The sequence below is a fragment of the Helicoverpa zea genome, chromosome 25 (assembly GCF_022581195.2).
Source record: "Helicoverpa zea isolate HzStark_Cry1AcR chromosome 25, ilHelZeax1.1, whole genome shotgun sequence".
Taxonomy (NCBI): Eukaryota; Metazoa; Arthropoda; class Insecta; order Lepidoptera; family Noctuidae; genus Helicoverpa; species Helicoverpa zea.
The window spans coordinates 9,104,297-9,130,344 of record NC_061476.1 but is presented as its reverse complement, the minus strand read 5'-3'; the positions used below and the strand labels follow the sequence as shown (position 1 = coordinate 9,130,344).

The window sequence follows — 26,048 nt, the reverse complement described above, 5'->3', positions numbered from 1 at the left end:
ATGAACACTATATTCATCAAATCGTGTTGTTAGTGAATATTACATATAATTGGAAATTGATAGATAAGTGTTGCATTCGGTGGGAGCGCGGGTGTCGTCAATATAACAAGTATTGGCTCATCATTAGCGGTAATAAGGCCGTCCATGCTGTATGCTCCGTTGCGTCAAATTCAGTGTGTGACGTAGCGCGCACGTTACGTGACTAATCTGTGTAAAAAAATCTCGCGTTGATACCACTTGCTATGATTAGCCCATAAGCAAGATTTGCCGTTTGCCGTGTTTCACGGCGTATGAATCAAACGAGCCAATAACTTGAACGTAGCACACGTTGCAAGCATTAGAACAAGAAAGTCGTAACCTTCACCCACAACAGTAGACTCGTGCATTATTTCCTTCCATAAAGGAATCTGCAACTCGTGTTTTTGTTTTACGGGGGAGTGATAAGAAGTCCTTTAGATGTAACACTAATACATTCTCAATGAGAATGCAATCTTGAGAAAACAGAAGTGCTGCTTCTGAAATTAAAAGAAGAAAACGTGAGTAGCGCTATACAGCGTGTGTTCATACCCTCGCCGGTTGGCCGCCAGTCGAATCCCATTCGCCTTGCTGTTCGAACTTGCCCGTCTCTCGGAACTGTGTCTCGAAACGCAATTACCTAAGCGTTTACACGTGCTAGTGGTAGTTAAAGATATAAAAACGCACAACTCCGCAGCGCACTCCGCGCAAATTCGTCAGACATTGGCCTATGACCCGCGACTAGGGTTGCTAGGCGAATATGCAAATTAAATACGTTCATTCGGCATTCAGACTTACCGAATAGGAAGATAGGAATATAACAAACTTTGCTCCAACATGAAAGGCCATGGGTCCTTGTGGGCGCTCCTGCAAGTAACACGTAGGTACTAGCTTAGTTAAACATAAACGTACGACATTATTCCACGACATGTCCGTATCTCAGACGAACACATACAGTTAACAAGTATAATTCTACACAGAAAACTTGTGACCTCGATCCTTTTTCGAGTGGAAAGTAAATTGAACGTGTTTATCCAAATGGTGTTAGTGTTGGATTAGCTGATTAAGTTGTCCATAAGGTCTGAATGGCTGCAGCGTCGCAAGACAGTACGGAAGCCATGCCCCACGGCGCACTAACGCAGCCCTGCCTTGACACTTGACATTACTCTATCAAGCCCATTGTGCCGAACACACGCTATTCACTTATAAAAAGTTTTTCCGTCGAGAACGGAAACCGTACCGCCACGCAAATTTATTCGTCCGTAGTCCGATCTCGTAGGCAGACAGATACCTACGTATAGCGCGTCACACGTTGAAGACTTGTTACTCCGCCACCTGATGTACCCACTACATCTATACGTCTACCTATAGCTGTAGCCAAGTGCAAGTGTTTATAACTTGCTAATGAGCTCAAAACCAGTTTTTAAAGCAAAGCCCGGCCTGGCAATCTGTCTTCTTAGCTAACTGCAGTCCAAGGCTGTGGGCGCGAGTCTCTCTAAAGAAGCCTATCATTGAACATAAAGGAAAAACGGCACTAAAACAATATGTCAAATTCTATTGTAGTAGTAGGAAGTGTTTATTTTGTCTGCAAGTGGTGCGCCAAAACCGTTTACGCTCAAAAAATATTGTGCACACACTAACTGCGCTCGCAAACCTGACGAGTTGACAGTAAATAGCCAGCCATCGGAAGGACTTTCTACCCGACGGATACCAGCATATTCCGCAGTACTACCTGCAGTAGTGGCACTGTACAACACTCATTAGATAAATCATAACTTTGCCGATACTTTTGGAGATGAACGCGTGGCCAATGTGTTGTTAACAATTTTAAGGCTTCACATTGTTACTAGAAAAAGTTAGTAGTGACGCAATAGATCCAATCCTTCAAAATGTTTAGTTAACAAAGAACATTGTATCAAAATTATACTCAAAAAGAAGTCCATCAAATACTTGGCAAAGTTTTTCAATAGGGAGTATCAATGGAACTCGTAGAAGCGTTTAAAAATGATAGAAATGTTGATGAACGCAGTCGTGAGCTGTGGGCAGCGGCACTGCGCTGGTGAGCCCCGGCGACTCCCTGTTGCTAGCAAGGAGGGACAGGACAGCGTTTATCACATACAATATTCAGCGGCGAGGTACAAAGATACGGAGTACTTAACAAGTGTGTGCCGTCAGATCGCGCGACCGCCATCGATCCGAACCATAGCAACGGCAGCGTCGAAACAAGACACACTGGCTCTCCCAGCCGGCCCGCTTGCTTACATAACTACTATATACCTACCTACTGTTCGCAAAAACTCATTTACGAAACGCACACACTTGCCTAATTAACTATTCCGAGATAGCACCGCATGCTCCTTGCTTGTATCGGTACCTGGCTGCCTGCTCAACTGTTTTTAATCCGATAAGTGTCGCTTACGTGCGCCATCCTAGGATCATTTGTTTATCTGCAGCTGAGCCTGAGAGGCCCATAACAGCTCTCTTCTCTGAGATGATAATTAAGTTAACGAGTATATGAGCAATGAGCCTGCTAAATTGGCACAAACTGGAAAGTACGTTTGATAGCTGTTTAGATGATGCCGCTTAATAGGTGTTTTTGAGAGAATTAATAACTGGCGTAAGTACTGGCGTAATAAATGAAATCCTGGCACATAGGTTCGTGTATCGCACGGCTCACACCCACACGGCGGCGGCGTGTGTGTGTGTGCGTGTAGTGTCGGTTGGCGTGATGCGGCCGGGTTCGTTTTTACGGGCGGCCGGTCACCTCCCAGTGCGTCTCCCTGTCACTCGTAGGACGAAACCTTTATCATAGCATCGACCGACACCGCTCAATGACAAGCACGCATACATACACACGAACACGCCATTAGCCGCAGGACTTAATAATAATAATATAATTGCTTTAAAGAAAACTCCTATTTGCATGATGGTTAAGCACACATTACGATTTACCTTATTTGTCGGCAAATCATTTCGTCCGATTTCCGTCCATCGAACATGTGCATACGAATTCATGATGAGCTAAACAGGTAACGGTACCTAACATAACGTTAATTTTACTTGACTGCCAACGTTCAGAAAAATGGCTATTTTGTGCAATCCATGCACGGCTTAGTTTATACAAAATGCGCGAGTGAGTACAAGAGTAGATGTGACATGATAGTACAGAGCGCTCGTGTGTGCGCTATGTACTGTTTATATCTGCAGGAGGAAGTGTCCTCCCTCGGTGACGATGACGTGTCAGCGCGCCGCGCACACAACTACGTTGCAATTTAATTGTACACCATTTCTAGTTCTAAACGCGAGGTTTTCAAAGCGGGTCAATAAGAGTTTGGAAATGAGGCTCCGCTCCGGCTGGTTTCGTATTCGCAGCGCACGGCAACCGGCGCAAGCCGAGCTGCTAGCAACGAGCGTCGAGATAAAGAGCTCGTTCGTCAAGCGCCGACGACTCGGCACTCGGCGCGATATATCTACCTATACCATAGCAGTATTACGTTCTATAAGTAGTAGGAGAGTAAGTGCGCCTGCCGGAGTTATCACAATTCACAACGTGCGGCGTGGGGCTTAATCATCGAGTCAATATCTGCCGCGTTATCTGCACAGAAGTGGGTCGTTGACTGGTCTTCTCGAGCCCGCTGTGTGTACGCGCACTCGGCTGCCGCCAACTTACGTCTTACACAACGCATTGTGCCTCGACCTTCAGGTCAAAACATATTGAAATGACGGATTTTAAACCTGCAGATGTATTCTTTAAGATTTCTAAATACGGCGTCATTTTCAGTATAATGTGCTCAGCGTCGTCAGAAATACTAGTGGTATTTTTGTGTCCTGGATTGAAGCTAGGGTTGTGTTGCACTGGTCATTTGTCCTCCGCCGAGGTAGTAAAATGCATGCTGTCGTAAGAACGCAGGCACAGATAAGCGAGAGCGGCGCGCCCTGATACGCGCTCAGACTCAAGTCTTACACATGAACAATATCTGCTGGAGTCGGCACGTACCGGCGGCTCCCGACGCGCTCGTGTTGCGCTCCACATGTGCATAAATACGTTAGAAGCGCACCCCACCTGCCGCCATCGGCACATTCTCAGATTCCACCCCTGTGCTCCGCCGGCACCCACGACCCGACAACCGCAATCACATTCTATACGTTTGCATCTACACCTGTTGTTGCCATCAATTCATTTATTATAACTCTATTATCCTACAAATTAGCATTTACATTAGAACATTTAAATAAACAATTCATTTTAGTAAATAGTTGATAAATAGTTACATAACGGCATACTAATATCGCTACTATATGTTTACTACATCAATTCCAATAACAAGTAAGTAGTGGGTAATAATTCAAGAGAACACTTATGAATGGAGCTCGTTGAGCGCGCCGGTTATGTTTATTACATGTGGCATAATGTCCGATGCGAGTGCGGCCACTCATACGACCAGTTGATCTAAATATTCCACCGGCAGTTTGTGCCGTATCGTGGCTCCGCACGGTCAAGTTTCCTCTGACATATCGAGTGGTTCAATCACCGCGCGCTACTCGAGCCACTGCGAGCTTTATTCCACGTCGTGTGCACACTGCGAGGAATTCGCGTGAGAGTCACCAGCGAAATGTGCGTGACCAAAGACGTTAGGCCGACATCGGCCACTGCTGTCCACCGCGCACATTTATCAAAGGAACGATGATCCGTCGCCACAAATCAGCCAGTCGACACGATCAGCCGCGTGACACTCTTTCAAATGAAATATTTGTACTGCGTGCCGCGGAATGTGTGCACCGAGCCCCTCCGTGCTGCACCCAACACTCGCACAAATTCTAGCAAAAATGTTACGACCAGCTTCGAACAGATCGAAGCTTTTTGACCGAACTTTACTGCGAATGTTGTAATAAACTCAATCCAAATCAACATGATGCGTTAATTCACGGCTCGTTGCGGCGATAAAAGTAAAATAAGGTATTTGTTTAATGAACATTATGGCGGCAATTTGCTTAAGATTAATTTTATGTTATTGCACGTAATCTGTGCTAATAGGGAACAATAACATAAAAAACCGTTCGGAACTGCGGCGCGCTGCTCAGTATTTATGTTGTTATAAGTTTATAATCTATTGAACTTTGTAACAAGGTTTATTGCGAAAAAGAGTTAAGTAAACTGATGGATTCGGAGAAAACAGTTGAAACATGTCGTTTTTGTTCTCCGAGTAGAGTTTGTACGTGAATGCCACGTGTGTATGTACTACTATTGTATTGTACCGTCTAAGTGAATAATATGATGTGCGATTTCCAGGGAGGAGGGCGAAGAGAAGCCGAAGCCGACAGAGAACCAAGACGACGGGTACGAGACGAGCAACAGCGGCGAGGCGGCGCGCCGCAAGCCCTCGAGCGCGGAGGGCTCGCCCGCGCCGCCCGCCGCGCCCTCGCCGCCGCCCGACCCTCCCTACGAGCCGCTGCTGCGCCACTACGAGCCGGAGCCGGAGCCCTACCGGCACTTCGAGCCGCCCGCGCCGCCGCCGCCGCAGCCCGAGCCGCAGTACCAGCACTTCCCGTTCCCCAAGTACGCGGGCGACCCGTACGCCTTCAAGCGCGAGCCCGAGGTGCCGTACGACATGAGCCAGCACCACCAGTACGCGCAAGGCAAGCGCGACGACGACCTCTACAACGGCATCAAGCGCGAGTGCGACGACCCCTACTCCTTCGTGGAGGAGGAGGCCATGTGCGCCATGCTGGGGCAGCCGCAGCCGCACGCCGTGCCGCACCTGCCGCACCACGACCACCACATGCTGCACCCGCACCAGCTGCTGCTCAACCAGCCCAAGAAGCGCGGCCGCAAGAAGAAGATCAAGGACGAGAACGGGTCAGTCCATGAGCTTTACTTCTCAACGCAAATCATGTTTGTCATCATCTAATTCTGGTGAAATTAAACCCCTTTTAAAAGCATTCATCAGCAGTAATACGCAAAAAGTCATAGGTTTTGAATAGTAATAATTATAATGAGCAAAGTATCATCGTAGGTAGAGTGTAGAGAGAGTTGTAGCAGCTTATCGCTAGTAGCACACGTCGGGTGTCGGCGCGAGGGTGGTGCAGCACGGTGACACAATTAGTGCGTGCGTGCGGCCGCTGACCCCGCCCGAATTAGCGAGCCGCGCGACCCACTTCCCGCGCCGGAAACCGCTGGAGCCCTGCACTCCGACCATAGCCCACCTAATGCGTTTTGTATTTCCGTCCCGCTATATTCGGGATCACCCTCATTGTGATACGGACCTCACCCGTCTTCTCATTCAACAAATACCAACTAGTCCATCTATTCGACCCCGTTGAACTGTGCTCAGGGAACCTAACGAGGACTCTTAATCTCATTAGACTGTAAGCTCCGCAAATTAGTGACGAGAAGAAATGAGGCTGAAACAGCTATCAAACTAAATTAAAGCTTATTTCATAGCTGAAACTGATGATGTAAATGTGTTATGAACTCCCGCGCGTATGTCCCTAGCGCGGGTGATAGCGGCGTCAACACGCGCGCTAGTGAGCGTTGTTGTGTAGCCAGGCGCGGTGCGCGCACGCCGCTCATGTGTTTACGTCGCCGGAGTATTTCGGTACCGGAACCGATGCCGCACTATCGCTAGCCAAAAATCCGAGCGAAATAATCAGATCAAGGTGGAATCGTTGAAACGGAAAGCTGATGATTTTCACTTTCTATCACAATTCATTTGTTTAGGACCGCGAGACGTGGAAACCGATTGTCACGGTGACGGCGGCCGGCGAACGCGCCGCCTGCGCACCACCGCTCGCCGACGGTCTGCTCCGCAATGTACATACGTGCATTCTAACACATAGCACTTCAAATCTTAGAGCGATATTGCCATTTGACAGCAGGGATAGAACCGCTATGTAGGTTTCAATCTCCAAAATTATAACAACAGTTTTGGGTCACGCAGTCAACTATCTACACAAAACTAGATCTGTAGAAACGATTACTGGGTCAAACGTATAATGTTTAGCGAATATTCTAAACTTAGTTCAGAGGAGTGTGCCCGCGCCGCTGCACTAGAGCCTCGAGAAAGTAAAATGCAATAGAAAAACGAAAGAAAAACATCAGTGAGCCAGACAGTGTGACAATACTTTCACGACGACAAATGCAAATGTGTTGCACGCTTTTATATGCACTTTGTTTGCGGACAATGGTGTCTGCAGGCAGCGGGCAGCACGGCCGCCGGCCTGCTGTACTGTTCATTTGATTCGGTCGTCAAGGCCCACGTTTTACAGAGCATTCGCTTTAAAAGTATAATGTTTAACATAGTTATCGGCAAGCGGCGCGGCCGTGTCCGCAGATGTGCTCCCGGAAGTTCCGGGATGACTGCTAGATTATACTCAGTACACGCGACCTCATCACTGTATACAATGCTGCCTCGTTTCTATTCCACAGCATGACATCTAGTAGCAGCTTGAAGGTCATTCTCCTACTGTTAGTACTTGATTACGTTGAATAGCAAAACTTCTATTCCCCCAGGGTCCCCTCGTCACTTTCTAAACTGCTAATCATAATTTGACAAATGAGCTATTATATTTTAGGAAGAGTATACAGGTTACTGTCTAATTTGAAGCTTGCTGTAAGACAATGTCGAAGATGCCGTAGTTAAAATAGGAAAAGAGATAAACAAAATCCGTAAAAATCATTTTAAACCCATCACAAAGAATAACTGAGACTGACAACACCAAGAAAATATTCCTGACGTTGTACTATGTCACCGTGTTAAGACAAGTGATAGCTATCCTCAATATTATCTAACTAGCTTAACGTTCTTGTGTTCCAACAGAGATATTTTCTTGTTTCATGCCAGAACAGTTCGATATTTTTGTTATAAGTACTGTATTATAGTTTAGCTGGCACCGGTAAACAATAAGCCAAATCTTCGTACTCGCTTCATTACGGGGCCTTCCCGCGTATACGCCATAAAGAAGCAACATGTATGTAGGTAACGTCCCCGTTCGCTCTGACGCCGAACTCCTCGCCGGGACCTCTATCTCTTTCCAATCGGGCTAAATTCATGTAACAGTGGAGGTGCTGTCTGTTTGTGTGTGAACGAACCCAACGAGCCAACCGTTTGGCTGTGCTGGCACCTTAACGAACAACTGTACTGCCACATCAAACCTCTCGTAATCACATAACTGCACATTTACCGCGGCGCAATAATTTCTAAAGAAAACTCGCCACCAATGAAAGTTGCACTCGGACACTCGATAGATTTCATTATTGTATAATGGATATCTACGAAATGTATACGGCGAGGCACTTCATTATCTGAACACAATTGGAAAAGCTCCCATTGACGGCAGGCCAGGTTTCATGTTCACTTGTCTCCCGGTGTATGCGATGTCAGGCGCTCAGACGGGGCCACGAAGTAGCGCATCAACTCCTCATGTACACTTTATTGCTTCTTCTTAAACTCACGTGTGCAGCAATGAATAATCCACATAATGAATCCGATATGTTGGATCCCTCTGAATATGAGCAGGTTCCTCGGTGACAGTTAGCATAATGTTTGTACACGGATGACACCCGGAGTGAAGCTTATTGTTTGCCGGCGACCACTTGAGCACAAGTGAGAACTCAACGTTGTAATAATATTGCGTAACATTGCAAGCCCTCTTAGTGGAGTCAACTACATGTGGTGAGTTGCAACACTTACAACAACTTTTCACACAAGTTTACTTACTTTAAGAGTTATTGCTCAGAATCTGTTGTTTAACCCATGCTTTCTCTGGAATACGGCACAAGATCCGATCAAACATTGCAATCGGGCTCATTGATTATGCTGTAACATCAATTAAATAAGTATTATTAAAGAGTTTAATATCTTCTAGATAATAATATTAATACATTCAACGGCTCCTTCCAGGCATCTTGATGATAGTTCGGAATGCTATTTATTGGCTTAATTGATTAGTGAATAGTAAATGTATGGGTTGTGACAGCTAGTGTAGGATGATGGTGGACATGTGGACATTGTGTGTGAGGAGCGCTGGTGACTGGTGGTTGTTCCCAGCATGGAGATGAAGCCGGAGGGCGGGCTGGAGGGCGTGGTGGCGCGGCCCGTCAAGGAGCGCAAGAAGCACGACCGCTTCAACGGCATGAGCGAGGAGGAGGTGTCGCGCCGCACGCTGCCCGACCACCTCGCAGAGAACCTCGACATCATCATTGTGAGTATGATCGCCGTTTCATTATTCTCTGTAGACTGTAGTCTCCCCAGTAGTGTAGCTCCTCTAGACACGTGCACGTCACATATTCGGAAACCGGTCGCTGCACATCGCGAACCTGTTAGCTAAACTAATTATAAATTATACAGTATGCTGACCCCTCACCTGGCACACTCTATGCTAATTCCTAACATACGGGTTTTTTCCTGATGCCGCATTTGCATTGCGTGGCGGATACGCCGAATATCACGTCTGCACGAATCGACATGAACAAGCCTAAATATTACATCTACGCTTAATGTTCTAATCTATGCACTGTAAAGAAAATACTCAGTACATCATGCACTAGTGTACTAATTCCGATAAAAAGAAAAGTTCTTATTTGCACGAGTTTTTGTGTACTAAACGACCACTGTTTTTATATTCGTCTAGCTTTACTGAAATGGTTTTTGTACTTTTCTATATTAAGTGGGACCTGTCGTAACGAATTGTCTGCCTAGACAACACTTTTAATGGCATAACAGCAATAAAAATGCTGCTCTGCTCTTAATTTCTTATATTTTATAACGGACAGGTAGACAAACGATGACATTGCTTATAACTTTTCCAGGATCCCGATAACTTTCTATTAGTTAGAGAGCTAGAAAGGTTTTGCAATGTGTGTTACTGTAGATGTTAGGTAGTAAGTAGTTGTATGTACATGTATCTACAAAAGCATTGTTCTGCAGATCGGCATCAACCCGGGGCTGTTCGCGGCGTACAAGGGGCACCACTACGCGGGCCCGGGCAACCACTTCTGGAAGTGCCTGTACCTGTCCGGCCTCACGCGCGAGCAGATGAGCGCCGATGAAGACTACAAGGTATCTCTCGAATTATTTTACCTAACATTTTCTATGATGCCAGTAGCTACACATCGATTGCTAAATGTATTAATAATACAGACCACGAAGATACTGCGAGATTGCCGGATATTTTTAGTTTCTTTTGGGAAATCCTGGGGGGAAAAAACGAAATAATAACTCAACGGCACGCGTGGGCATCGCTGCACAGCATGGCAACTCTACAAAATGCATTCTAATTTGCTGCATGAATTGAACTGAGCAAGGAATTTTATTTTGTCAGTCTGACTATTAAAATCATTTGTCGTTCAATACACATTCAATGATTGTTGACTTTTTTTCAATCTCAAATAGAATCGAACCAAGGTAAATGCACTTTCAGTGTGACGGCTGTTAGTCAATTTATAACGCAGTTTCTTGTAGCTTGTAGGTTAGTGTCCGGCGCAGATAAAATGGCGGCTTTACCGAACCGAGCCTTGCAGTTAAAGTTAATGAAACGACGCCGCCTGTTTAACGATAGTAATAGATAGAAGACTCGTAAATATTGTTGTAAGATAATGAGTCATATTGGCACGTCACACGTTTACAAACATGAGGCTACGGTGCGCGCTCACTACCACTATTAATAGTGGAGACGTCGCCGCGTGCATACTGATGAGCGAGTGTTAGCGACAACCTTGTGTAGCACCCGCCAGCCGCCGCTGCCTCACGCAGACACAAACACTTTCTTCTCACAATACTTACCTGGCTATACTACACTAATTAATGAGAGCATGTCCATATCATCCCATGCTAGCTTCATATTGAAGTTTTAACTTAGTTTAGGGAAATAAAAAATCCCACGTTATTTTAAATGGCAAGTAGATACGAGATAGAGTTGACAATTAGCACAATGTATATTCTTTCCAGCTGCTAAACTTCGGCATCGGCTTCACGAACATGGTGGCGCGGCCCACGAAGGGCAGCGCGGACCTGACGCGGCGCGAGATCAAGGAGGGCTCGGCCATCCTGCTGGAGAAGCTGCAGACCTTCCGCCCCAAGGTGGCCGTCTTCAACGGCAAGCTCATCTACGAGGTCTTCTCCGGGAAGAAGGACTTCTGCTTCGGCAAACAGCCTGACACCATTGCCGGGACTAACACTGTGAGTTATTATACTAAATGGAATATAATGGATGCCTCGTTACCATCACCATTTTGTCAACTACACTCCTTACATCCTCCTGTTTTTGTTAATTTGTACAAAGAAGCTGTTGGTGTTGCTATGCTAATAAATAAATGTATTATTTTTGGCTTAGCTTCCATTGTAATGGTACACTTCTATAGTGACCACTTACCATTGCAATAGAACAAACAAAACAAGTGGACTGTTCCGTAATTAAAACGCAACTTTGACTTTTTTCTTCAAAAGCGATCCAAAAGCGATCTGATCTCCTTATATGAGAACAGTGAGGTTCAGTAAGTATGTGTATTGCAGTACATGTGGGTGATGCCGTCGTCGTCGGCGCGGTGCGCGCAGCTGCCGCGGGCGGCGGACAAGGTGCCGTTCTACGCGGCGCTCAAGAAGTTCCGCGACTACCTCAACGGCCTGGTGCCGCACGTCGACGAGCACGAGCTGGTCTTCCCCGACAACACCTCGCGCCGCCCGCAGGAGGAGATGGAGATCCGACGGTCAGTCATCACACACACACACACTAACATTACCCGTCCACGCCAGGCCTCATTCTTCCGTAATTCTAACATACTTTTATAGTTTAATAACGTAACTTACCAGCACATTCAAGAATTTCACAAAATATCAAGGCAGAGACAGCGCAACCCTCCTTCACGTTTCGAAATAAAACATCTTCACAAGACTTCTTATTTATAGCTATGTATATATTCCACTAATGGAAAAGAGCAAAATAAAGTATATTACTTTTGTAATAAGTTAGACACAATATAATTGTTTAGGCTTCTAATTTACTCAACATAATCGCATTGAAAAGAATCTGGCTATTTAGCAACAAAGGATATAACTATGTATTGTATTATGCAACGATTACTTTATTCTCATAAAAATACAATTCACTTACATGTCATTCAAATTTAAAAGTATTTAATATACAATGTTTTTTTCCACATTATGTATTTTCATTGAAATGTTATCTACACACGTAGAGAGAGACTAGTTTGCCAAAAAGCGCTGTCTTTCAATTTTGTGCATCTGAGCAAATGGTTGTTGACACGCGGTACGTGCATCGCTACGTATAAAGTCCATCATCTTGTAACAAAAAATGAGATAAATGAAGAACCGCTCGACCAATTTTGTGCAAACTACATAATGGCCATTGTACAAAATGTGCAGAAAGTATTCAATAAATCATCATCATCCTCCGAGCCTTTTCCCAAACTATGTTGGGGTCGGCTTCCAGTCTAACCGGATTCAGCTGAGTACCAGTGCTTTACAAGAAGCGACTGCCTATCTGACCTCCTCAACCCAGTTACCCGGGCAACCCAATACCCCTTGGTTAGACTGGTGTCAGACTTACTGGCTTCTGACTACCCGTAACGACTGCCAAGGATGTTCAATGACAGCCGGGACCTACAGTTTAACGTGCTTTTCGAAACACAGTCATTGGTGTCTAAGATATACTTAGAAAGTACATACAAACTTAGAAAAGTTGCATTGGTACTTGCCTGACTTGGAATCGAACCCGCGCCCTCATACTCGAGATGTCGGTTCTTTGCCCACTAGGCCACCACGACTCCTATAAAGTATTCAATAAATAAACACATACAAAATTACCTGACTGTTGAAGTTTAAGTTGGAGGAAAAAGTTGAAACAATAAGGAATAATTGTATAAGGACACCCTCAGAGCAATTCGCGGGCTACTTGTGCCATACATACAAATTGTTCGAGTAGGAATATGATTCTTGTAAGAAAACTTCAACAATGTCGCTGTGCAACAAACAGCATTTATAAATGCTGAACGTTCATCTAAAGTTATCTATCGCTATCTTCAGTCAGTCGATGTCGTAAGCTAGAAATCTATATTTTTGCCAGATTAAATTGCCTCTATAAATCATTGATACTACTATCTACTGATGTTACTATCACTGCACTAGTTATAATTTGTCATTATTAGCACATCTTAAGTACACTACTGACGCGTCTCAGGACTTGTTTAAAGAAATATGCTGTTTTGTGAGCCGTTGTTGCATCTGATTAGATTGAAAGCCGCCCCTAACATAGTGGCGGTACAGGATAGTTGGCAAACAGGCGACCAGCGTCTGTAGTCGCGAGTGCTGCGACCACTCTACCAACACAAATCTGTCTCTTATAGCTCAGTTACATAGTTTCCTTACTGTAGCCACATAAGTGTTGGTCCTCCGTAGTCACTGTCCTTTGTATATCGTAAGCACTATGCCACGTCACCGTTACCTTCTCTAGAGTGAGATACATTTGTCACCAAACTGGCTTGAAACTTAGTTGTCAATTTGGAACTTTATGTTAACAACAATATTGTGTAATGCTTAATGAAGTAAATGTTCACTTATTGTAATGTTTCTTTTTATCTAATCTGTGTTAACTTCGCCGTAACTAACGATGATAATCAGAATTGTATGTTAAAATAAATCACACACAGTAAGAAAAAACTAAACAAAATAAATATAACGTGTGACATTTAAACCTTAGAAATCCAATTGGTATCGAAGCCGTCACGACACGCTGGGCACTTCCCGATTGTTAAAGATTTTTAGTTTTTGTACTGATCGAACTTAGCCCATTTATTTCAAATTTATCGATTGTTTCAGCCAAGCCAACAGGTAATATAACTCGCTGCCAGTTAATAAAACCCTCGAGTAGTTTCACAATACATAACGATTACATTATAGCTTATACAAATAGTCGGTTTGATGAGCGTATTAGTTGAGACGTTCTCTGTGTTGATGCAGCTCTGCGGAGTAGTCGTAGGGAGCGATGCTCGTGTAGCCGAGGGTTGAGTTAAACCTGCACGCTGTTGTTACGTAGGCGATGATATCCTCGCGCCGCGCTGCGGACACCGCGAGCGTAGTCCGCGGCACAGCGCGGGCGGCACGCGCGGCCGCACGACCTCACTGTCCGCTGCGTCCGCGCGGAGCCGCGCTTGCTAGTAGCTCCCCACCCGCACATACATGCATGCTGGGACTCCTGCCTGCCCGCGCGTGTCGGCTTAATTCAACCACTTATAAGTTCTACCTACGTTTCTGGGTTGGTTACGTTTGGTGACAAATATATTTACACACTCGTATGTCAGCCCCGTGTCATTGGCCGATAATATAACGCGCCGGTGGCATGCGAGGTACGGTAGACTGGTAGCGTAGGGCGCAGACGAGTGAGCGAGGCACGTTGCAGACTGACGATGGAGCCGGAGCCGGGCGACACCATCATCCTGGAGGACGGCACGGAGGTGCCGCTCAAGAAGAAGCGCGGCCGCCCCAAGAAGGTGAAGCTCGAGAACGGCGAGGTGGCGCCCGCCGCCCCGCGCCAGCCCCGCGCCCCGCGCCCGCCGCCCTCGCTCGACCCCACCGACCAGCCGCCCAAGAAGAAGCGGGGCCGCCCCAAGAAGATCCGCCCCGAGGAGCAGCAGTTCCTGCTGCAGCACCAGCAGCATCAGCAGCACCAACAGCAGCAGCAGGTGAGCGGGGAACACCCAATGCTTTCATTTGTCATTTTCAAACGTACGAAATTTCTGAAAATTACAATTGTCAATAAAAATTGAACAGGCTAGGTAGAAACAACTTTTTTTAGGTTCGTTATTTAAGAATAGAAACGAGAGTTTTAAATACCGGAATTAAAAAAAATATTTTAAGTGTTTCAATTTTGTTACAACGGATTTAGAAGAACAATCTGAATATGATTACATTTATTTATTTTAAATTTTTGTACACATATATATAATGAAGAGAGAATTTACAAAGGTAATGACATTGTGTGTTTGCTTAGACGAACGCGATGGTGCAGCAGAGCAGCGGGCTGTCGGCGCTGCAGCCGGTGGCGGGGCACGGCGGCGCGGCGCACGACGGCTACCTGGCGGACTTCCCCGCGCCCATGTACCACCAGCAGCACGCGCCGCACCAGCAGCTCACCAACGACGCCGGCAACTACTTCCAGCAGCAGCCGCCCAACTCAGGTCTGTCACACGCAGCGTCATATTACCGTAACTTTTATGTGTTGTAAAGTTTATATTTTATAACTTATCTAAAGATGTAATTCTCCGAAAACCCAAACGCTAGGTTTCGGAAAATGGGTAAACAAAAATATATGTTTATGAAAGTTATGAACTTATGTTTCTCTTCTTATGTTTCTTGCTACAATGAGTATCCGAGGATATTGTTAAGCTTGTGAAGTTTTTGGGTAAAGCCGAGCTTGTTCTGTGGCGCAGGCATGGAGTCGCCGCTGGAGGTGTCGGCGCCGCTGGGCATGACGCGCGCGTACGGGTCGCCGGGCGCGTACGGGTCGCCCCGCGGCGTGTACGCGTCGCCGCGCTCGCAGGGCTACTCGCCCTCGCCCGCGCGGCCCGCCGGCACGCCGCAGCCCGCCGAGCTGCTGCACGCCTTCCCCGCCAGCCCCGCCGCCTTCCCCGCCGTGTCGCCGCCGCGCGCCGGCTCGGGCTACGGCTCGCCCGCGCCGCGGCTGTGCGGCCGCTCGCCGCTGTACGCGCACTCGCCCGCGCCCTACGCGCCGCAGCACTCGCCCGCGCCGCCGCCCGCGCGCTACGCCATGTCGCCGGCGCAGCACTACTCGCACTCGCCCGCGCCCGTGCAGGCGCCGCGGCCCTACTCGCGCTCGCCGGCGCCGGGCAGCGGCACCACGCCCTTCCCGGCCGCGTCGCCCGCCGCGCTGCACAGCTACACGCCGTCGCCCGCGCACACGCCCTACAGCCAGCACTCCTCGCCCGCGCCCTCGCGCACCCCCACCTACACCGACACGCACCACTTCGCGCCGCAGGTACCATCACACACGATATTATGTTCTACGATCTATGAATATTTTTTGCAAATCATCCCTATTACTTTCGTTACGACCGACGTACGGTTTGACGTTCGGGTTCGGATTACGGGTAGTCAGAAGCCAGAAAGTCTGACACCAGTCTAACCAAGGGGTATCGGGTTGCCCGGGTTACTGGGTTGAGGAGGTCAGATAGGCAGTCGCTTCTTGTAAAGCACTGGTACTCAGCTGAATCCGGTTAGACTGGAAGCCGACCCCAACATGATTGGGAAAAGGCTCGGATGATCCCTATTACTTTCTCCATAAATAAACTTTAGTGAAGACCACTTGAAAATTCATTAAGAATTAGACACGAGATATTCATATACCGATAAAGAATGTGTAAATAAGAAGACAATATGTTTGTCAGGGCGGTAGCGGCACGAGCGGCAGCGGCAGCGGCAGCGGGTACGGCGGCGAGCTGTCGCACGAGATCGGCGCCGCCATCTCGTCGCCGGCGGCGGCCTCGCCCGTGGCGCTGGACTTCGAGCCGCCGCGCGACACGCCGGGCCGCGACTCGCCCATGGGCAGCACCGACATGCACCCCGGCTCCAACTCCAACTCCAGCCTCTCCGACTACAACAAGGTCAGTCACTACTACCCGTGCCGATAAAGAATGGGATTAGAAATCGCGACAGCTGTATTTACCTCTCGCTCATACACTATAGCACATGAGCGAGAGGTAAATACAGCTGTCGCGATTTCTAATCCCATTCTTTATTGGCACGGGTTGTACTTGTCATCGAACCATCCTTATGTAAAGGCGAGATAAGGAATTCTATTTTGTACACTTTTATGTTGTTAAAAATTGTATAATTTTTCAAGTATTTCTTATTTACGCCCATGTTCGTACAGTACTGGATGTTGTTTTCAAGTATTTCTTATTTACGCCCATGTTCGTACAGTACTGGATGTTGTTTTCAAGTATTTCTTATTTACGCCCATGTTCGTACAGTACTGGATGTTGTTTTCAATATGACATCAGTTACTTAACCATACGACCTCCTCTACCGAGTGTTTCGAGTGCGTTCTTCGCCACACGGTGAACAAAATGATAAATATGTACATAAGTCATAAGGGAAAAACGTCGTATATCAGTAACGCATCGAAATATGGGTGTTTGGAGGCCAGGAACCTACTGTCTCCGCCCTTATATATCCCCTTCTTTGAAACTCATCCGTTTTCTGTAAAACCAAAAACCGTTGACAGATGTCTCAAGGAATCCAATCGCCTGATCCCTCATAACTGATTGTTTTGGTCACGCCTATCGTACGTATTTGACTTACGAACCCTGTTTTATGGCATGTCCGCTTATGTTACTTTATTGGCGTCTCGGGCGCCTGACCTACCTATCTTCCGGCACGTCCGCTCACGTTACCTTGCCCCCCTACAGACGTCGGCCGGCAGCGAGATGTCCCCGGCGGGCGTGGGCGGCGCGTCGTTCGGCGGCGCGCTGTACGACGGCGAGGCGCGGCTGCACGACCACTACTACCGACAGGACCAGGGTAACTATACACACAATCACCATTCTATTTCAACGAGCCAGAAATTAACTTTGCCATCAATTTGCGCATTAAAATTCCTTTGCATTGTTTTACATCAAAACAATAGAAAAAAAGAAATAAACTAATTGTAATGTCCACAGTAGATATTGTTATTTATTTGATTTACACGATTTTAGAGTCAATTACATAAATCAGACTAGGTACATTCCTAAAATAAATAAAATGGAACATAAAATAAAACTTTAAAACTCAGTAATAATTAAATATTATATGATGAAATGAGACCACGAACTGATGTATAGTGTGTGATATTACAGGCGGCGGCGTGGGCGACAGTCCGCGGCTAGACCAGATGCATCAGCACCAGTCATCCATGTACCCCAACAACTTCAACAGGTCAGTCACGCTTCCACGACAAAACGGGGGCTGGTCAAAACGGGAGTATATCGGATGCTAACAAGTGTCTATTTATATAACACTTCAATTTACATTGATTGTCACTATCTAAATATATAAAACTCAAAGGTGACTGACTGACTGACTGACTGACATAGTGATCTATCAACGCACAGCTGAAACCACTGGACGGATCGGGCTGAAATTTGGCATGCAGGTAGATGTTATGACGTAGGCATCCGCTAAGAAAGGATTTTGATCAATTCTACCCCCAAGGGGATAAAATAGGGGATGAAAGTTTGTATGAAACTTTGTCAGTTTTAAACCGATCGGACTGAGACTTTGCATGCATAAAGCTACTATGGCGTAGGCAACCCTTAAGAAAGGATTTTGATAAATTCCATCCCTAAGGGGATAAAATAGGGGATGAAATTTTGTATACGTCTTCTTAGATTTTATGAAGAAGTCCTGATGACGAATCAGAATTTTATGATGACGTTCGCTTAAATACGATTTTGATTAATTCAACCCCCATTCAACCCCCACGGGTGATAAAATAAGGGATGATGAACGCTGTGCATTTTCGTCTCATTTCTGAATCGCGGTGTTAAGATTCTCCGCCAGTTAATTACCTTCGAACTGAACTGTAGGTAATCTGTTTGTTTGGGTGCTAAACTATTGCTAACTATGGAGGAAAACTACTTGGGCTATTGTGATGGGATGTTAGTGGATGACAATGTATTTGGTACATGTAAAAACGGCAGGTGGAGACTCGCCACCTCACTTACTGGGCCCCCGGGAACCAGTCACTGAATAGCAACAAGAGGGCAACAGGGACATGAGCGGCTGAAGGGTGAGGATCCCTCGGCGGACTTTAAACGCAGATTACGCGCTCCCTGTACTTACCCTCCGAGCAGGGCTACTAATCCTGCTCTAGCACTCCACTCCACTCTGGACGGCCAAGCCAAGCCAGAGGCGTGAGACCTACCCCCGTCATGGTTCACTCTGACCGGCCGGAGATGGGGGACAGTATACTCTCCCTGGAGAACTCAGTATATATAGCCCCGCGGGGTCGCTACTCCCCGTCATCAGCCTTAGATGTCCTGCGGTGCCTATATCTCATTATTATTGTCGTTATTATCTCAAGAGCCTTTGTCCCAATTATGTTAGGGTCGACTTCCAGTCACGATGCAACTGAGTACCAGTGTTTTACAAGGAGCGACTGCTTATCTGACCTCCACAACCCGGTTACCCGCTCAACCCAACACCCCTTGGTAAGACTTACTGGCTTCTGACTACCCATAACGACTGCCAAGAATGTTCAATGACAGCCGGAACCTACAGTTTAACATCCCCTCCAAATAACGGTCATTGGTATCCAAAAAATACGTAGAAATTACATACGAACTTAAAAAAGTTGCATTGGCAGGTACTTGCCAGACCTGGAATCAAAGACCCACGCTCATACTTGAGAGATTGGTTCTCTACCCACTAAACCACCACGACTTCCACTAAGTCACCACGACTTTGTCATCTATTTAATGGTTTTTTACGTAATAATACGTGTAATATTTTTGCCACACACAACTTAAATGCCGACTAATTAGAATTACTACTTTTATCCCTATGGTCACGTCTATTGCGGTTCAGTTCTCAGCATTTTGTTTAGTCTGCTGTGCTTTTGCCGTTAAAGTACAAAAATTAAATATATGGAACGTTTCTAATGGTTATGCGTATTCCGGTGTTTTCAAGTCAATGGGCCCTTAAAATTCAATATCAGAGATCTTTGATTTTGTTGACCCCGTAGTCGCTGGCATAAGGGACAGGATCCGCGTACGAAGTCGCGGGCAGAAGCTAGTTTTCTATATATAGAAGAGTTTAAACAGTTTTTTTGTTTCGTGACAACACCACAGATTTTTTGCATAGTTTTTTTTTTTTCAATAAACTCACTTATAATGTTTAAGTAGTTTTTAATTGATTAAGTAGTAAATTTATTGCACATACCATAAATAACTACCCCTTGTAACTTTAATGAAGTGATTGCCTGAAACACAGGTTTGTATTAACCTACATCAGGCAGGTTGCAACATACTCGTATTAATTATAAGTTGTAATTTGAATCTTATATAAGAATATATTATGTACTTACTTTATAGAAAATTATATGTAAAAAGTTTTCCGTAAATAAATTTGATTTATTTAATGTCGAGTGTTACAATCTTGTCGTGTTGGCTAGGTCCCCGCCGGCGGGCGGCGGCGAGGCGTTCTCCCCGCTGGGCGCGGCGTTCCGGCCGCCCGACGCGCACACGCCGCACACGCCGCACACGCCGCACGACGACCACACGCAGCACCTGCACCAGCCCGGTAACATACCTACACTCAACGTCTAACTCAATATCGTTCCCTTCCTAGTCCAACAGTTTCATACAATATCGTGTGTCGGGCAGGTTCTCCCGGCGAGTACGCGGGCGCGGTGAAGCCGAAGGCGCAGGACGTGGCGTCCAAGTCGCTGTCGGGGCTGGAGTCGCTGGTGGACCAGATCCCCAGCATCGCGGAAGGGCCGGGCGCCGGCGCCGGGCCCGCGCCGCCCGCGCCGCCCGAGCAGGCGCCGGCCGCCGTGGCCGCGCTGCCCGACTACGCGCCCGCGCTCTACCCGCCCTACGGCGCCTACGGCGGCACCGCTTACGGGAACAACGGGTGCGTACATTTGTCACGCGTGTTTGCGTTGCACAACATTTGTTTGGTATACGCAAACTTAAAATGTTACGGTACAGTCATAGTTATTTTATTAGAATTTTTATGGCATTTCTAAAGCATTCGATCAAGTATACCGTAATACTATGTACGAAGTATAATACATATAAGAGTTATTGGAACACAGTTATGCTTTTATTATTATGTTTTAAAATGAATGCCAACAAAAAATGTAGAAACTAAATTAATGGTTGAAATTATATCTGGTATAGTAATTAAAATAGGTGTACCGCAGGGTTGAATACTAGGTGGTTTGTTGTTTGTACTTAGTTATGACGGTGGGTATGTGCACAGGTACGGGGCGCCGTTCGTGGGCTACGGCTCGGGCTGGGGCACGGCGGTGATGCGGCCGACGCCGGGCTACCTGTCGGAGTGGCAGTACGGCTACCCGGCGGGGGTCCCCGCGGGCTACGCGCCCTACAACGCGCCCTACTACAACGGGTACGCCGGCCCGCCGCCCGCGCACCACCAGCAGGTACGCGACGTTCACTGGAGCACAGTGACAGCTCGAGAGCAGCGCTAACAGCGAGCACGTGTTGCAGGCGCACTACCTGTCGGCGCCGCCGCTGATCGACCTGCACAAGAACGGCGAGCACGCGAGCGTGGCGGCCGTGCCCGCCGTGCCGTCCGTGCCGTCCGTCGGCTTCGGCGGCTTCTGTTAGTGCCCGTGCGCTCCTCTAGAGTAAGTAGCTAATTGGACTGAAGCAGCGGCGAGAGGGAAATGTTTTGTAAAGCAATCGTTAGTGATGTAATTTAATCTTTTTCAACTGAGGAGCTTAATTTGTAGGATTTATTTGTAAATATTGTATGTATCGTTTCGTTTCGGTCCATCACACGTCCGGCGGGGCCGGGCCGGCTGCGGGGGCGCGACGCACGTACTTAATGTATTCGGAATGTCTGTGATCTTCAGTGATGTCTAACTAATAACGATGGCCATTTTTATTGCCATACTGAAAAATAACTAGTGTTCGGAATTAGCGGCCGAGTGCGCTCGTAATACGAAGTCTTGCCAATGATGTGTTTCGCGTTCTAGTCACTTACTAATTCGTGTCGGCTAGTCAAATTGATGAAGTCGTTCCCTCGCCGCAGTCTCCCGCTCCCGGACGAGTCGCTCCAATATATTGTTATCTAAGTCACAACAACGGCCTATGAGATATATAATGTATACTTTTATTTAGATTTTAATTTACTTACACGTCGTACCGGCGACTCTATTTATATTTCAAGTTTAGCATTTGATAACTATATTTTTACAGTCGCAGGAGGCGGCCATTTTATATTAAGCGGTCGTTGACCTTTACCAGTGCACCGCGCATGCGCGCGTGACGTCACCGCGCCCTGCATTTTACACAACGTTACCCGAACAGTTACATTAGTTTCGGATCGCTAGTGAATAGCATAATTTTACATAATATTGTAACCTATATTTTATTACACATGCGCCATTTTATCGTAAGGCCAAAGGGGGCGTCCGCGCCCTGCCTCCTGCACGTGGCACGTGGCTCGTGGCTCGGGGCTCGTGGCTCCGGGCACGGGGCTCGTGGCTCGGGGCACGTGGCAGTGTACGCGGGCGGACTCCTCTCTAGTTTAGTTAACGTTAACACGATGCATAATGTTTACATAGGGTGCTCATGGGTTCATAGTTTCCTTACTTGCGCGGGCGTCGCAACCCGCGCCGTCTTATACTGTGTTGTTGAAGTTTTATTTTGACTTTTGGTGTATAAGGTATGGGGTCGTGGAAAGAGTATAGATCTTACAACATAGGGGTCCTATTGTAGTGGTCGACACCTAGGTCCTGCCGCGTGCTGTGCGCGAGTGTGTCGCGGTCAGGACTGCCGGGAGTTATAACAATCTTGTACAAAATCTTTAATTAGTAAAGTCTTTTCTTTGCACAAAATGATAAAAGTCTTAAAGTCTTAAATATAAGCTAAAACGAAATAACATACGTAATAAAGACATATACGTTAATGATAGGTTTACTCGGAAGAATTTATATGATAGTTAGTGGATGGATAGTCACCGGAGAGTAGGTTCGTGGTGGCAGGCGGCGGGTCTCGCGCCGACGCTGCATGATCTCCAATAACGTTCTGGTCTGGCTTAGGTTAGTATGTACGAGCTCGTACCGCAGTCTATGCAATGCGTCTTTTTTATTATTTTTTCGTAATTCAAAAGGGGAAACATGATAATTTAAAAAAAAATGAAATCAACAGGGTATTTAAGATTGCTTAAGATATATTATTTTATATTTATTGTGACTTATTAACAATGCGTGCTCGCCTGGCGCCATTGTGTTAGTGTTACTGATGTTTGTTTAGTTTGTGTCGCCCCGCGCGTGCCCGCCGCGCCCGCACCGCGGCGCCACTGTCACTTGCATTTACAGACAAACAAATACTATCATAGTCATTTGTTATAGAGGTCACATGACCTTGCGGCAAATCCCAACTATAAGATTGCAACTCTCAATGGATTTATTACAAACTGAATTTTCCCAATGATCATCGTGACAGTGGCCGGTAGCGACGCGGCGGGCGGCGCGGACACGCGGGAGAGAGCGACAATTGTTCACAATAACAACGCCTTGTACATAATGAGTGCTTTATTACGCTTTTTTGATATTATATTTTTTATTTAAAATAATATTACAATAATACTATTTCTATATTTTTGCTTTTATTTTGTACATGAGAGGTGGTGTATCTGTATGGAACGTTTTTGTTCGCGTCCTTTTCTAAGTACTCTTGATACTATGTGGTGATATTTTGTCATATCTGTCATTATGTTCACGATTGCTTGTCGATTGGAATGTTATTGTGATATGTCGGCAGCGCCACGACTGCCCGCCGCTCGCAGGCCGGCACACAGCTTGCCGCTCGCAAGCCGTGCGCCGGTGTCCGACAACTTGTGTTCTTTTCAAAACCACAATATTTTTGAGAGCTGTGATCTGTTTAAGGATATTATAGTACTTAAATATTTTCAAATCAGTCAGCGTCGCATTTTTAATTCATCATTTTTACATTTTATTATGATAATTTATTACAAATTATTTTTGGTAGTCGTGGTGCGTCCGCTGTGAACGAAATAAAGGCCTACACACACGCTGCCGCCGGCGTAGCGTGTGTGCGCGGCGCGAGTGGCGCGAGGTGGCGCCACAGTCGCGCCGCGCTCGCGCTACTTGTGATCTGTGTTCCGAGCAGACGGCCGAGCGTCTCCGGCAGTCGGCCGTCTGCTGCGGACGGTATTTGTACTTCTAAGTTCGTCTCTCGAATAAGACTTATCGGCCAATATTCCTTCCTGCAACGGAGTGCAATGTCGGGAGATTAGTGTTCTGTCTCGTAATTATTATCTCTATTGTTATTATTATATTTTATTATTACATTGTAGTTACGTCTTGTATAATAGTGTCGTAAAGGGCCGCTTGCACTTAACCGTTCGGCTAACACGAGTGACTTTCGACTTTCCTATCAGGTGCATAAAGATTTAGATTTGTATGATAGAATAGAGGCGAGTGGTGAGGTCGGTCGTGCTGGACTTAACTATAGCTTAATGTAAGTCTCTATCAACGAGTTAGTGTTAGTGTGGTACACCACGCGCGGCGCCGGCACGCCGCTCGGCGGAGGGTACACCAGTGTATGCATTGAGTCGCTCAACTATTTGTACAATATGTATATTTTTGTAAAATTCACTCTAACTCGAGGCAATATTATGACATTTTTAAATTTATCTGTAATATTAAAACTTAGTACAATTGTTATAGAATGATTTGTTCAGTTTGGGTTCGCTCATCACCGTAGTAGCATTGCCTCGCTGGGCGCGCTGGCGCCGGCACGGCCGCCGGTCGCACGTCTCTTAGACTTGTATGATATCGCGCCCCGGCGCTGCTTGGTTGTGAATTAGTATCGCTTATGGCCCCCACTCCGTCTGCCGCTGACGATCATCCGCGTTGCTTCTCTCAGTATTGTCGTGCCAAAACATACGTACATGCAGGAGTAACAAAGCAATATCGTAACTGTAGTCTCGAATGAAAGCAATAATATCTCGGCGAGTGAACGCATCACTTACTCCGTACTTCGCCTCTCTGTTACGTTCGTCCGTCGGAATACGTTGTCACGTCACTGTCACTAGTTTCGTACACTTAGCATTTATTGTAGGCGTCGGACGGCGTCGCGCCACGCATCCCTTACATTTTAATGAATTTTAATTTATTGTAAGCTGAATTTATTATACTTAAAGGTTTTAAATAAGGGGATATGAGTATGGCGCTTGCGACTATTGCAGGCGCTATGTATTTACTTACGATGTACTTAAGCAGCGCCGCAGAGGCGCGGGATGCGCGGCGCCACGCCGGCGACACCCGGAGGCGGAGTTCTTATCCTAGCTCAATTTATTACTTATTATATTATACTTGCTTGTTATTCATCGTTGAAATATAGTTATTTTGAACCTTGGCTGCCTGGTGGCTCCATTGAACTAATCCGTTGAAAGTTATAAGTACATAGAAGTAAATTTTATCGCATATCATAGAGGTGTCGTATTCCGAGTGCGAAGCCAGCCAAGGTAGTCCAGAGCCTGCGTTACTCAGTCGCGTCGCATTAGGTGGCGGCGGCGAGCCGGCGCGGGCCGCCCGCCGCCGCGGCAAGTACAATTTACCTGAACCTTGTTGTGTTAGTGGACGAGTGTCTGCACTGTGACTGTTGAGCGATGTCGCATCTCACATTCGATCGTGATTGGCTCGTGTGTCCGTTTATAATATTTACGCTAGCGGTAACACTAAAGTTGATATGTTTGTACAGTTTTTAACGATAAAACTACTTCTCGTAGTAACTAAGCAAGAAATATTTTTAGTATAATAAGATCTAATCGAATTACATCATAGTGTATCATAATAAACTATTCGAGGTCGAATTTTCAAAATTTCGTTTGACTTTGTACGATCCTTCGGAATTTTTGGGTTCAATTAAATTATTAATGTCTCTCATCTGAAACTGACTCCGTGAAATGTAATTAGAAATTAAACTGGAAGAATTTTAAATATTGAAATACAACATTAATAATAAATAAGTAATGTATTATAAATAGATGTAAGGTAAAAAGTTATTATTAACATTGTATGGAAAAATTGTGACAAAAATTATAGTCATTTGTAATATTACAGTGTTGTTTTATTCATACCCAGCTTAACTTTGTCCTCCCAAAGCAGCCATACTCGCAGAGGTCTTCTAGTGTGACCAGCGTTGCCAGCACGCTGTCATCGCAGCCAGTGCTAGTAGAGGGACTCTTCGACTGTAACGTATCTGTCAGTTCTGTGATTATACTAGACTAGAAAGATTCACC

At 46.3% G+C, this 26,048-nt stretch overlaps 1 protein-coding gene across 6 annotated transcripts in view; it reads left to right on the top strand.

The window, feature by feature from the left end:
• LOC124642791 (trithorax group protein osa) overlaps positions 1-25,866 on the top strand; it is a 34,100-nt gene extending 8,234 nt beyond the window's left edge. For 5 of the 6 annotated variants that reach the window (XM_047181441.1, XM_047181446.1, XM_047181444.1 and 2 more), the window contains 16 exons: positions 5,306-5,872; positions 9,063-9,216; positions 9,942-10,073; positions 10,962-11,192; positions 11,526-11,719; positions 13,848-13,859; positions 14,428-14,710; positions 15,019-15,205; positions 15,458-16,023; positions 16,433-16,648; positions 17,456-17,567; positions 17,885-17,963; positions 20,200-20,327; positions 20,411-20,660; positions 21,012-21,192; positions 21,260-25,866. In XM_047181441.1, the coding sequence (XP_047037397.1) occupies positions 5,306-5,872; positions 9,063-9,216; positions 9,942-10,073; positions 10,962-11,192; positions 11,526-11,719; positions 13,848-13,859; positions 14,428-14,710; positions 15,019-15,205; positions 15,458-16,023; positions 16,433-16,648; positions 17,456-17,567; positions 17,885-17,963; positions 20,200-20,327; positions 20,411-20,660; positions 21,012-21,192; positions 21,260-21,379 (3,412 nt within the window). In that variant the 3' untranslated portion in view covers positions 21,380-25,866. The remainder of the gene's footprint in view (positions 1-5,305; positions 5,873-9,062; positions 9,217-9,941; positions 10,074-10,961; positions 11,193-11,525; positions 11,720-13,847; positions 13,860-14,427; positions 14,711-15,018; positions 15,206-15,457; positions 16,024-16,432; positions 16,649-17,455; positions 17,568-17,884; positions 17,964-20,199; positions 20,328-20,410; positions 20,661-21,011; positions 21,193-21,259) is intronic. The other variant, XM_047181445.1, reaches the window with a different exon arrangement.
• Positions 25,867-26,048: the final 182 nt, after the last annotated feature.